This window comes from Magallana gigas, chromosome 7 (assembly GCF_963853765.1).
Source record: "Magallana gigas chromosome 7, xbMagGiga1.1, whole genome shotgun sequence".
Lineage (NCBI taxonomy): Eukaryota > Metazoa > Mollusca > Bivalvia > Ostreida > Ostreidae > Magallana > Magallana gigas.
Window position 1 is genome coordinate 21,834,802 of NC_088859.1, and position 13,755 is coordinate 21,848,556.

The 13,755-nt window shown below is 36.0% G+C and overlaps 1 protein-coding gene across 2 annotated transcripts in view; it reads left to right on the top strand.

Moving 5' to 3' along the window:
* Positions 1 to 2,265: 2,265 nt before the first annotated feature.
* The window catches only part of LOC105347393 (serine/threonine-protein kinase SMG1), a 28,236-nt gene continuing 16,746 nt past the window's right edge, over positions 2,266 to 13,755 (top strand). For both annotated transcript variants that reach the window (XM_011456463.4, XM_034458546.2), the window contains exons 1-27: positions 2,266 to 2,729; positions 3,290 to 3,426; positions 3,735 to 3,793; positions 3,886 to 3,972; positions 4,311 to 4,440; positions 4,731 to 4,856; positions 5,238 to 5,408; positions 5,699 to 5,869; positions 5,989 to 6,061; positions 6,356 to 6,507; positions 6,865 to 6,966; positions 7,233 to 7,309; positions 7,656 to 7,848; positions 7,997 to 8,127; positions 8,512 to 8,673; positions 8,919 to 9,028; positions 9,130 to 9,226; positions 9,333 to 9,434; positions 9,743 to 9,928; positions 10,081 to 10,180; positions 10,542 to 10,743; positions 10,898 to 11,028; positions 11,190 to 11,354; positions 11,970 to 12,124; positions 12,523 to 12,730; positions 13,117 to 13,250; positions 13,455 to 13,655. In XM_011456463.4, coding sequence (XP_011454765.3) covers positions 2,369 to 2,729; positions 3,290 to 3,426; positions 3,735 to 3,793; positions 3,886 to 3,972; positions 4,311 to 4,440; positions 4,731 to 4,856; positions 5,238 to 5,408; positions 5,699 to 5,869; positions 5,989 to 6,061; positions 6,356 to 6,507; positions 6,865 to 6,966; positions 7,233 to 7,309; positions 7,656 to 7,848; positions 7,997 to 8,127; positions 8,512 to 8,673; positions 8,919 to 9,028; positions 9,130 to 9,226; positions 9,333 to 9,434; positions 9,743 to 9,928; positions 10,081 to 10,180; positions 10,542 to 10,743; positions 10,898 to 11,028; positions 11,190 to 11,354; positions 11,970 to 12,124; positions 12,523 to 12,730; positions 13,117 to 13,250; positions 13,455 to 13,655 — 3,923 coding nt within the window. In that variant the 5' untranslated portion in view covers positions 2,266 to 2,368. The remainder of the gene's footprint in view (positions 2,730 to 3,289; positions 3,427 to 3,734; positions 3,794 to 3,885; positions 3,973 to 4,310; positions 4,441 to 4,730; positions 4,857 to 5,237; positions 5,409 to 5,698; positions 5,870 to 5,988; positions 6,062 to 6,355; positions 6,508 to 6,864; positions 6,967 to 7,232; positions 7,310 to 7,655; positions 7,849 to 7,996; positions 8,128 to 8,511; positions 8,674 to 8,918; positions 9,029 to 9,129; positions 9,227 to 9,332; positions 9,435 to 9,742; positions 9,929 to 10,080; positions 10,181 to 10,541; positions 10,744 to 10,897; positions 11,029 to 11,189; positions 11,355 to 11,969; positions 12,125 to 12,522; positions 12,731 to 13,116; positions 13,251 to 13,454; positions 13,656 to 13,755) is intronic.

A 13,755-nucleotide genomic window follows, 5' to 3' on the forward strand; every position in this document is an offset into this window, starting at 1 on the left:
ATGTGGCGAAGAGGCCAGATGGATGTGGTGGTAAAATTTATAGTTATTACGGTTGATAACAAATAAAAATAAACATACAGATGTCACCTTATGAATAAATATTTATAACAAATACTACTTTGTAATTAAGGGTCCAGCACACACCGGGGGGAAATTCTACATACAAGTCCTTTCTTGTAAATCAAATAAACATATGGATTTTTAGCATTTGTTTGACTTGTAAATGCATGCCCCCCCCCTCCAAAAAAAATCAAATTATTTTGCGGGGGGGGGGTCAGCTCTTTAAATTCTACCACTCTTCATAAAAATAAAAGCCACAGCTCTATTCATTTGAACAATGAACATGTGTTTCATTCGAAGAATCGATAGAACTTGTGTATATTTTGTATACATGTATTTCTCTCTATGACTAGAAATCACGTACAAATATGGAAGGTACTAAAGACCTGAAATACTAATGACCTGAAAGACCTGAAATTTTATATAAATGATATTTTTCTAAGATTTTTATCAAATAAAATTACTTGTGGGGGTTTAAATCATATTTCCAGGTATAATTTTGTTTAAAAAATATCATAATGACCAGTTATTCATGCAGAAATATGAAAGACCTGAGAATTTGAATTGACCTGAAAATTTCAAATGACCTGAAATTTTAAATGATTGATACATTTCTATGTTCTGTGTCAATATTAATGTCTATTTGTAAGTTTTTATCATATTTCCATGTATATAAGTGTTAAAATATATCATACTGATCAATTATTTATGCAGGAGTACGAAAGACTCGAACATTTGAATTGACCTGAAAATTTCAAATGACCTGAAATTTTATATAATTGATACATTTCTATGTTCTGTGTCAATATTAATGTCTATTTGTAAGTTTTTATCATATTTCCAGGTATATAAGTGCTAAAATATATCATACTGATCAATTATTTATGCAGGAGTACGAAAGACCTTAAAATTTGAATTGACCTGAAAATTTGAGCTGACCTGAAATTATATATAATTGAAACATTTCTAAGTTCTGTGTCAGTTTTAATGTCTATTTGTGAGTTTTTAATCATATTTCCAGGTATATAAGTGTTAAAATATATCATACTGATCAATTATTTACGCAGGAATACGAAAAACTTGAAAATCTGGGCTGACCTGAAATTATATATAATTGACACATTTCTATATGTTCTGTATCAGTTTTAATGTTTATTTGTGAGTTTTTATTATATTTCCAGGTATATAAGTGTTAAAATATATTATTTACACAGGAATATGAAAAACCTGAATATTTGAATTGACCTGAAAATTTGGGCTGACCTGAAATTTTGTGATGGTGTAGTTGTGTAGGTCATCTAACAGCCCATGTTTCGGTTTGATATATCTTAACACATATATACCTGGAAATATGATAAAAACTCAACAATAAACATTAAAATTGACACAGAAAATAGAAATGTATCAATCATTTAAAATTTCAGGTCATTTGAAAATTTCAGGTCAATTCAAATTTTCAGGTCTTTCATATTTCTGCGTAAATAACAGCTCATTATAATATTTTTCAACACAATTGGAAATATGATGTAAACCCCCACAAAATAATTTCATTAGACCAAAATCTTATAAAAGTATCATTTATATCAATTATATAAAATTTCAGGTCATTTAAATTTTCAGGTCAATTCAAATTTTCAGGTCTTTCACATTTCTGCTTGAATAACTGATCATTATGATATTTTTTTAAACAAAATTATACCTGGAAATATGATTTAAACCCCCACAAATTCATTTCATTTGACCAAAATCTTATAAAAGTATCATCTATATCAATTATATAAAATTTCAGGTCATTTGAAATTTTCAGGTCAATTCAAATTTTCAGGTCTTTCATATTTCTGCTTGAATAACTGATCATTATGATATTTTTTAAACAAAATTATACCTGGAAATATGATTTAAACCCCAACAAAATAATTTCATTTGACTAAAATCTTATAAAAGTATCATTTATATAAAATTTCAGGTCTTTCAGGTCTTTCAGGTCATTAGTATTTCAGGTCTTTAGTATGTTCCTACAAATATGACGAAAAGAATTTATATGGTACAACTTATCTAATTCAAGAATGTCGCGTTTGTGAATAGAAAAGAGCAATGCAATTTTTTAAGTTGCCTGATAAGCGTTTTTATAATTCACCTGTTTCAATAAAAATATTACTAATTTTAGAAAATGACTCTTCACAAAGTTCTAAAATTAAACTTCGTTACTGCGGAGTTCGAATTTGAAAAAGAAAATGGCGACGAATATGTGTCAAAGTAACAGTTTTGTGTAAAATGTTTCCTTGTTATGTAGAGCTTAACAGATGTAATGAGTGAGAAGTCTATAGGGGCGAAAAGCAAACCGCCTGACAAGCAAGAGGCCATAACGGACGGAAATGCCCCCAATTCAAAAGAAAAGGTCGTTAATAATCTAAACGAAAATGCCTGCGGCGATAAGTCCGAGGTGCCAAAAATATCGGACAAACCGAAAGTGTTCGAGAGAAAATCAGAAGCGCGACCAAACATGAAAATTAACACAAGTAGCAGGAATGGGAAGCTCAAAAGAGAGGATGACAGACGTTCTTCTTATCCAGTCAGCAGAGGTTCTCATTCCCGAGGTCGACATTATGAAAAATCGGACTCACGAACATATCAGTCTTCATCCTACAAATCCGAAGCCAAAAGATCAGGTGAAGTCCTCCGTTTGAACTTATTAACAAACCTACAGAACCATTTACCAGCCCACATGCATGTCATGTAAAAACACATGGCCTGCATCAGAAACTCATGTTAATTTTTTTGGAATATCCTGTAAATGAAAAAAAAAAAAAGAGAATGTCCTGGTAAAAATAATCCCATTAAATATCATTATGAAACTAGTTACATGACAGCATAGCTTCCAGTATTACTGAATGAGAATGCAGTTACTCTGTGACAGGTGGCATGTGTAACAGCTGTCCTTATCTTTACAGTTCACCTATATATTTACAAACATTGTCCTGAATGTACACGTATCAAACACTGTTAGTGTTATTATTTTATGGTGGATAAAATGGTGAATTGACAGTTTCATGAACATGATTTGAAATGAATTTTGAGACTGTGTTTTTTAATAATGGACTTGAACATTACAGTTCAGAAGATACAGGTATTGCACGAATGTTTAAAACTGGTTTGACATTGTTCCAGTGCAAAAGTGAAAGTGAAACTTAAACTTGAAATGAATGTTACTTTTCTCTATTGTTCATAGATTCAACCAAGGCTTTCACAGATGACTCAAGACTTTCAAAGTACATAAGGAGAGTCGTACGAGATGGAGATAAGGAAAGACGAATCTCCTCAGCCAAGCAGCTGCGAGACTACCTCCGAACTTCTGATGGAGTCAAGGTACGAATAATGGAATATGCCTTTTTCATATGAATGAATCAAATCTGAGTTATCTTTGAGGTTTTAAAAGGTCCTACATACTATTGTTGAGTTGTAATTTATATCAATGAAGAGCTTTTTGTAATGGATCAGTGTTTAGAGACTAAGAACTGATGATATATATATGATAAGTACTCGTAAATAGCAAATTGAATTAACAAAGCAATTGAGAATGCAGATAATGACAAAGAAAAAAAAACTCAATCTAAATTGAAAGAATTGTTATCTTTATGTGCTAATTTAAACATTTTGCTTTAAATGATTTTCAGAGTGTCTACAAAGTATCAGAAGATGCATGGACATCACTACAAGATGTATTTTATGAGAGGTACAAGTTTTTATCATTGTATGTCTAAAATTTACCCCCAATGTCTAGAGGTTACCAAAATTCTTTTAAATTTGCAATATGTGTATTTACAGGCCTTCCTTGTGTCCAAGAGAAGTGAAAGTTGAGGTAGCAAAGTGTGTGGGGATCATTGGAGGAATCATGGGGCATGACTCACAGAGGTAGAGTAAAGAACCTACTGGGTGTGTCGATATGAATGTGCGTGCAAGTGAAATGTATGTGTAAACTCTTTTTGTGTATAATGTATGGTATAGAATTATGACGCCAAATAAATATTGTACAGAGAAAGAGAGATTGGAATGGAGAAGAGAGAGAAAGTTAACAAAGAGAGATTCCATATTAATTTGCGTTTAATTTCAAAGCAGACATAGCAATCATCTTTTTCTTTACAATTTACATTTAATACAACTCTATGAGTATTTGCTGTTGGATCTATATGTAAATTTTTGTCTTTTCTTTATCAAATACTAAACTCTTCTTTTGGTTGACCCATTATCAGGTACTTCCAGTGGCTGTTTGGTCAGACAAACAACATGGTGGATGACGACATACGCTCCCTGTTCATTGATGCTCTCCATGAAACTCTGCGCTATGATGAGAAGAAACAAGCAACTGGGGGTCTAATGCCGGCAAGTATATTTGCATGTTGATTTTACTAAGGGAAAAGAGTGTTATATTTACAAGTTTGTTTGTTGCTTTGTTAATTTAATGTTGAATAATGGGGAGCATGACTCTTTACATAAGGACTTAATTGTACAAAAGACTTTAAATGCAAATTGTCCATTTTTGGCAAAACTTTAAATTTATCTCTGAAATGGAATTGTGAGAAAAATTTAAAAACAATGAAAAGTTCTAGAAAGTGAGATGATATAAATTTATGTACACATAATATTATGATTTTGTTTTATTTTTCTATCAGATGGTGATGGCCAATGTTCAGACACTGCTAGAGAATGCTGACACTCCAGATCTACTGAACTCAGTCGTCAATGTGATCCTCCACATTGCTAAGAACTACCCCAATGTTTTTACCTCACACTTCAGGGTAATTATCTACTTTCTTTATATCTCCACTGATGTATCATTTTACATTTTATGAATATGTAATTTTATTGACTTACTTAAGTATAAATTTATGCAAGTTAATACAACAATAATCTGTAAGTGCCAGAGTTTGTAACTTTTCAGTAGACGTCATTCAAACGAGAATAGTTTCTAATGGTTCAGACAATAAATCCAGAGTTCTTGTTATTTCTGGATATCAAATCAAATTCAATTCACTCTTACAGTTATTTTTCTCTTTTATGATATTTTATATTAAAAATGCTAAGTTAAAAAAATCTCTTACCTGTTATCCACCCCTCATAAAATACTGCAGTTGTAATGTTAAGCACTCTGATTTTCATCCTTTCATTGATGACTGTAGGACACAGTGGACATTCTGGTGGGCTGGCACATCGACTCCACCCAGAAGGACAGTCTGATCGAGTTCACCTCCAACGCTCTGATCGAGTTCCACAGATACTGGGTCAATGACATCTCATTCTCCACCACGTTACTAGGGCAGTTCCTGGAGGACATGGAAGCCTATGCTGAGGTAACTTACCCTGTCTGTCATAGATTTCTTGCCCTGCGTCTGTTGTAGAAAACTTGTGTATTGTTTCCTTTCAATTTGGCCATGCTTGTTTTTTCCTTGAATTAGATTGCGCCTGTATATTTGCACAAATGGTTACGTAGATTTCTTATAGCGGAATATGTTTGGAGTATTTCAGAACTTTGATATTCTCTCGCATACTCGGAAAAGGTTTGTGTTTATTAAAAATGTTAGAAAACAACAGATTTACCTGTAACATCAGTAATAAAGCCAGACTTGTTTGTTTGTTTCAGGACTTGGCCTATGGCTGTGGGGATCAGACTTACCCTGACGAGGAGGTTCCCATCCCAGAGGATTGCATTATCAAGATCGGCGCCCTGCTGAAGGTGTTCACAACAGTGGTTAGGAGCATGGGGGAGGAGTTCTCTCCCAGCAAACAGATCACACGGGAGTACATCACACAGGTAGGCGACCCAGAGGGGAAATGTACAGGCATGTGCTGCAGGAAGTTTAAATTTTAAAGATTAGAATCGAATTTAAATAAAATTCTGGGGTATTGATGAAGCTATGGTTTGGTTTACAGATACTGGACAGAATCACTAAGAGTGTGGACACGGCCACCAGACATTACTTCTCTGAGTACATGGTGATTGAAGGTAAGATTTCACAGAGAGGTTGGCAATTAATTTGTTTTGTAATCCCTGTACTTGCACTCTGTATCTATCAGAGAGTTGTACAATGTGAATAAGAAAACTGATATTCTGAATTTGAATTGCCCTATTAAGTTAAGATTTTACTTGAACCATTACTTTAAGATTTTGAATCATATAATCTTTATCATATAAGATTATGGCTTTTGCATAAAAGTTGCAATTAATACCAAGATGTGTATGAAGGTAATAAAATAGTGGAAAATATCCTGATTTTAACCCTGTTGTTTTGTGTGGCAGCCAACACGTGTATCCTGATTCTGATTGGTCAGCTGCGATCGGAGGCGGTCCACAGCGAGGAGCACCTGCTGCCGTTCCTGCTGTACCAGATCTTCACCGACAGGCTGGTCTCCTACCGCTTCATCTCCTCCATGCTCACCGTTTGTCAGAAGGTCAGCCTTGACAAACTGATTTGTATAAATAGGGCCATAAAGCTAAGATGAGCTCACTTTTGATCAAATTCTCACTTTAACAAAGAAATGTGTAGAGTAAAATTGAGCCCATCTTAGTTTTATGGTCCAGGGCTTGGTCCCATTTTAATCAATGAATTTGTAATTTTTGAATTTTTTGTTGTTTTTTTGTTTTGACTCTGTACAATTATTAAGATTATAAGGGTATTGATTAAACAGCATAATCTTTTGAGGTTTTATATCATCTTAACCAGGCTATTCAAGATTCTTTTTAAACCAAAATTTATGATTCTTTGTGGAGAAAGTCTATTTTTAGACACCTGAATTTGTAATTTACAGGTGATCGAGACGTTTGGGACCCAGTTACCTGTGAACTTTGTCAGTCAGCTGTTTGCTCCGGGGTCCATGCTACAGAAGTACAGGTTCTGTCACAGTGAACAGGTACTCTATAACAGCTGCTGGCTTGCTACTTCATATACACTTCTCATCTCTGTTCCAGCATTTACATATTGAAATTCCATATTTGAAATGCTGTCTTTGTTTATGATATGGACTTGTTGTATTTATGAAATTTACGAGAGTTTTGGGAATTAGTGAGTGTCTTATTAGCATGTTCAACATATGGGGGTGCTTGATTGCCTGGTTTTTTTTTTTATAGAATCCTACATTTGCATTTTACATTATGATTATTGTTGGTACGTTGACAGATCATTCAACAAATGCTGGCCCTGTATCACGATGTCATGGCTCTAAAAAGTGTGCCACTTTTGGAGGAGTCCTTTAAGTAAGTTTTGCATCTCAATATCTTTTACACATGTAGATCTCTATAGGAATTTGTAAGAGCAGATTTCAACACAAATTGGCATAATCCAAAGTAACTGTATTATACAGTATGTAGTGTTGTTATATTATTGCTCAGTATCAGAACTCTTGTTCCTTTACCATTTGGGACATGAATTTGTAAAACACACCCAAATGCCCAAATTCTACCACATGTAGGAAATGTAAACATATGGTTTGCATATATCGTGTATCAGTACTCTCAGTACTTTGATTTTTTCCTGACTTATTACTTTGAAATTGTTTGCCAGATGAGATACTTTGTTCACATGCTGTTATATTTTTGACAGGTATGTAGTGGGAGATCTACAGCAAGCATTTAACACCTTGCTCCAGGCAGCTGGTGCGACGGCAGAAAAACGCGTCATCACCGTCAATCCGTACGGCAACGTAGTGTACACTGTCACTGAGGCAGAGTCTGTCTGCATCTTCAATCTGTGTGCACTGGCGGAAATTGGGAACACAAAAAGCAATCTGATAGCTGTGAGTAACAGAGAAAGAGAGTTTGATAATGCTTAGAGTACATTATAAACAACAGTATTTCATTATTGTATGTTAATATCTGATTGCCTGTAAACACCCTTTATCACTCACACCCTCACTTATACAGTGTCATGACTTTGTATTACAGATGTGGGCGCTGTCGCCTAGTATCTTTGACCTGGCCAGTAAACACTTCAGCCCCCTGGATGAGGTGGTGTCCGAGGTGTACCCCGCCGTCCAGTACGCACTCCTCAACACGCTCTACTCACACTGCTCCAGGTCAGCCAAATAGTCATACCAACACTTAACGACTGATAATATGGCCCGTTTCTGATCATCTGTTTCAAAGATAACTTTTCAAAAGATGATGTACATGTAGTAAATTTTTTTCCAATGAATGCATACGTCAGTATTACATGAAATGTTCTTTTAAAAAAAATAACATGCATGTACATTGTACATATACCTCTGGTGATTTTTACTTTTCTAAATTATGTATGTTTTTGTGGTTTCACTGGAAATTAAATTTTTACATAAGTTTTCCTGACCATTTTTCTTCTAAATGCTGCTAACTTGCAATGTCCAATCCAGATTGTTATTGAATTAAAAGACACATTTTGGATTTAAGTTAAGTTTTCCTAACAGTCACACTTCTACTTTTAGGCACGGTAACTTTGTGTCCAGTAGCAGCCTCATCATGCAGACCACGCGGTTAGATGGCTCACTGATGGCCAATGTGAACCCCACCACCGCCAACAACTTCACCCAGATCCTTAGACTACTGGCCGGGCTTCTGTCCCAGGGCCATGCCTCCTATGACAGCAGGTACACAGACCCAACATCTCACACTATGTACAATGTAGCTCCTGTAACTAGCGTTTATGAAAATTTTCCTTGAAGGTAGATCTGATCTCCTTGAAGGTACTCGCAGCTACAAAGACAGACTCAAAATTTCACCTTGTATAGCTCCTTTAACTATAGAGCATTTTGTAGAAATGTTCCTGGAAATAACTGTAGCAGTCTCATGTAGTTCATGCCAAGTTTTATGTTTTTATTTTTGTATGATTCAGATGCTTGGGACTGAAGTGGATAGCAGATATCATCGGAAGCCTTCAGACCAATCCACAGATTTTCTATTCGGAAGAGTTCACCAATGTCATAAGATACATTACCCAGTTAGGTGAGTGATGGCCTGTCTCTCTGTTTCATTGCCTTTTGAAACAATGGATTTTCATGAACAAAATTAATATTTTAAAAAAAAATTGTATTTTTATTTTTCAGGGCACAACAGTGACTTCCAAATCTCCATGTCTGTATGCAGATGTCTACAGGATGTCTATAAGATCAACAGCAACTTGCCAATTAATTTGATACAGAGGTACTAAAACAATAGAAGCTTAACTGTGTCTTAGTCTGGACAGGGCTGTGCTGTTTGTTAATCTGTCTCTCTATGATAGTATCTACATTGTGATGTATGATTTCAGTGCGGTGAAGCTGAGTGTATACAAGTTGTCAGATGTGCGACCAGAGGTCCGTGACGGCTACCTGAGTCTCCTCCGAGTCCTCCCAGCCAATGTAACCACCAGGTAAAGTCAGCAAGACACTCGCTCACCTCTGTCTAAAACACAGATTATTCTCTGTAAAATTAGATTCATTGTCTTCCCTTTCCTCCAGTAATAAAAAAGTTGACTTCTCTGTTCTTTTGATGTGTGCTCAAAGTACATTTTTAAAAATCCACTTATACAAGAAAGAACTTGATAAGATGTGCCAAGTTTTTGCTATTATTAAGGCATACTTTGGGAACTTGACTAGAAAAAAGCTTAAAGGCAACCTTTTTTAATAGATACTTGTATATATTGGGTATTGAGTATACCAACTTAATTGTTTGTTGTAGGTTATACAGCCTGCTACACCTGGGGGAGGACAATGACCAGTCCATCAGTGTCCAGGAGGGGGCGGAGGGGGTCACCGCAGCGTGGCTGGCCCGGCGGGCTCACATTAACCGCATCCCTAATGGAGAGTTCCACGCCGTCAACTTCAGACAAATAATGGCTTACATTTTACACGATACCTCACCCATGTAAGTAATGTCATATTATCTTATTGCATTAGTTCAGTTTTTTGGGTGTGTGTAAAAGATTTTTCAGGATTTGCTTTAATTCATGTTAACTTGATACAATGTGATGTGATAATGAAATATGGTGAATATGATCATTGCTTTGACTCTTTCAGCCAATCAGGGAGCTGGAATTGGTTGGAGGCCATGTTTTACAGCTGTCAGGATGCCACTCATGACCACAAGATGATAGAGACATTCAGGATGTCTAATTTTGTAAGTTAATGTACAGTACATCAATGTTCTAAATCCAGCATTTCTCCTTGATTAAGCTGGTGCAACATGCATCAACTATTGGAAATCGGGGATTAATTCAATTTAGTTAAAAAATCAAATTGAGTTATTCCCCTTTTCTAAGATAGCTCTATGATTAATAATACAAGACCTGCCCGAATATTTTAAAATTTCTAGTGTGAGATGTTTTAGATACCGGTATTAAATTTGTTTTCCCTTATTATATTTCTTTTTTCTCGTCATGGAGAATATAACAGTGTGTGAATCTCAACAGAATAATAATACATTGTATAAATGTAAATGATGAACATTTGATGAACTTTGATCTGCGTTTTTGTGACAGGTGGACAACAATGAGGCCATGCTGTGGTTCTGGGCCACCTGGGAGTCGGCCCAGTACTGTGTGCTGAACCGCCTCAGGACACCGCTGGGGAAGCCTCAGGAAACCTTCACCTCCATCGAGGGAGTGCTCAAGATGTTCGCCAAAGAGTTGGACAAGCCTGCAGAAGAGAGAAACGACATCAGTAAAACAGACCAGAAGAAAGGTAACTATGGAGGAGAAAAGTAGAAACATTGATAATGAAATGTTTGTAGAGAGGGAATGAATAGAATAAGTATTCTTGATGGTAAGAAAATACTTGATTACTTGATTTCTTGAGATTTTTTTCATATTATATGTGTATTGTTTTCTTATTTCAGGAGGAGCTAAGTCGAGCGATCTGTCCAGCCACCTTCGAGTCCATCTACTTCTTCAGTTCATGGAACACCTGGAGAAACTCCTGTACAATGCTTATGAAGGCTGCGCTGTGTCCATGCCAATGTCTCCAAAGGTACACAAGACTCAATCAACACTCTGTAGAAACAAATTCTTTTCACTCTGTTTTTATGACATAATGCAGTCAACTACTTTTTTGATCAATCTTTCGTACAAGCAAGAATATCTACGTGTTCTGAGATGAATAGATCATTTAAACCTAATCATTTCTTGTAGACGGTGCGGACCTTTTTCCGGACCAACAAGGGCACCTGCTTGGAGTGGCTTTCCCGAGTGCGTTCCTCCGTCATCAAGATAGCACTACATAGCGGCATGCCGGCCATGGCCATCCGACAGTGTCACCAACTACTGCAGGAGATGAAGGACAACAACACTCTACAGGTCAGACCCATAACAGGGTGTAGGGGTTTACATGATGCTTATGATACATAGATGTACATGTAGGTGCATATTGGGATGATTGTGTTCTACCAATCTAGGAATATGTCAATGTAGACATTTAGCAGAGAAATCATATGTTATGATAGAGTGAATGGAGATAACATGTAGGTCAATTTTGATTACTAACTAGCTCCATGTAAAAGCAATCTAGCAATTATTTAAAGAAAACTGCTTACCGGTAATATCATTAATACAGTAAAAGGGAAACTGTAAATTGTGAAAATATACTACTGGTTATGATTTTGTACATGTTTTATGCTTTTGATTGTATCTATTAAGTTTCAACACATAAGGTCTTTTAAATGTTATGAATCAAGTGATATAAGATATTGTCAATACATGGAGTAGGCATGTACGTGTACCGTAGTCAAACCATTGTGATTTTTTGTTCAACAAGAAACTATGAAAAATTGATGTTGTGGAATTAAACCAATCTATAATAAAATGATCATTTAACGGTGTTAAAAGTTACATAGAGAAAGATTTCTTTGTAAACATGAAATCTTGAAATATGCTTCACGAAATGGCATGAAAGATATCTTTTGATTTTTGCAGGGGTATGATTTTGAGCAGACTGTGTTGTTCCTGGTGAAGGCCTTGGTTGAGCTGAAGGAAGGAGACGCCATCATGGGCGTGTACAACTGGTGTAAGGAACTGACGGGCAAAAAGTTCCTGTGGATTAAAGCTCTGGTGGAGAAGGCCACAGGAAAGTAAGTCATCCACCATTTCAAGCACAGCAAACTTTGTACATTTTCATTTTGTTTCCCACACAAAATGCAATTCATTATCTTCTGTAGAAGCAGAAATATTCGTTGAGGATTTACATGTAATTTTGTTATTTTTGTTCGCAGTATAAATCAACAATTTAAATCTATGACAAATTTTTAACCCAAATATTAATGATTACAAAGAGATTACGATATGACGAAATTTAAATGTCAACAACATTTTATTTGGTTTAAAAACAACCATTTTTTGACCCAACGAAAATATGTGCTTCTACAGTATGTCAGATTGGAAATCTGGAAAATTCAGTGATCGTGATGCATAAAAAAAATCTACCATTATATCTAATAGTTTTTATATACATGTACATTCTATCTTCCAGGTACGAGAGTGCTGCCAAGGAGCTGAAGAATGTGCTGAAGGTGATGGTTTCCTCAGACTCGGAGAAGGCCGACTCACCCCGAGACGACCTGAGTAAGGTGGAAATGATCATGCCCAAAAAGATCACGGGGATCCTGAGTAAACAGTCCCCCTTCCCCCCGCCGGACAGCAACATCCCCGTGCTAAAGGTCCATTTCGTGGTCACAGAGGTACAGTCAAATCACTGATCTTTTACCAGAGGCAGTCTGCCTAAAGTCCTTCAATTGTTTTAAAATTTGTTGTAAAGTGTATTTCTATAGTTTTGGATGAGGTGACAACTTGAATTCCACTTATGGCTATTGATGTACAGTTTGGTCTTTGACATGAAAATTTATGTGCAATGTGTGTGACTTCGTACTGGCTTTTGATTAATTGCATGTCACATTCATGTGCATGTATTTGTAGTAACGGTCGTATACCAGCATTGTCCCTTCCTAGCATTTGCTCTGGAATTTTGGTGCTGAGAATTAGAAAAATTAGCAATATAAGCTCATCATATTTTGGGTTTCTTACCAATGATAAAACACCAAATGAAGGACATGTATCTTTATCTTAGATATTTGACTGCTATGAGAAGTTGTATGACTGGGAGTCAGTGATGGAATGGCAGGAGAATGTGTTACAGTACCGACAGGATTACAGCCATTTACAGGCCGCCTTCAACTCCGACGTAGACCTCAACTACATCAGGTAAGACTTACCTTACAGTACAGACAGGACTACAGCCATCTGAGGCAAAATGAGAACCAACCTTGACATTTTAAGTGTTGTATGGACAGTTAGTCATTAGAGGGAATTTCTACTTAAGTATATTCAGAATGGCAACAAAGCAGATTGATATACATGTGTCCTGCTACACATATTGCATTCTATGTTATTACTGTTTTCTTTCAGAGCCCTGTCAGCGTTTGAGGATGGGGACTTTGAGGAGGTGAGGGAGAAACTTGAGTTGGTTCCAGGGGCCTCCCTGTCAGACCTCGGTGTCAACAACCACAACTACAGTCTGTGGAGCTGTAAGGAGAAACTGGACCTCATCAACAAACAGTTCATCAGGCTGGCTACAGCGTGTCAGGACCCCAAGTCTACAGCCAACAAGTAAGAGAGAGAAAGAGCTAGAGAAACTCGTTCTTTCCTTTTATACATGTATCCTACATATTGATTTAATGATGTATTAAAATTTGTTTTGAAAAGACAT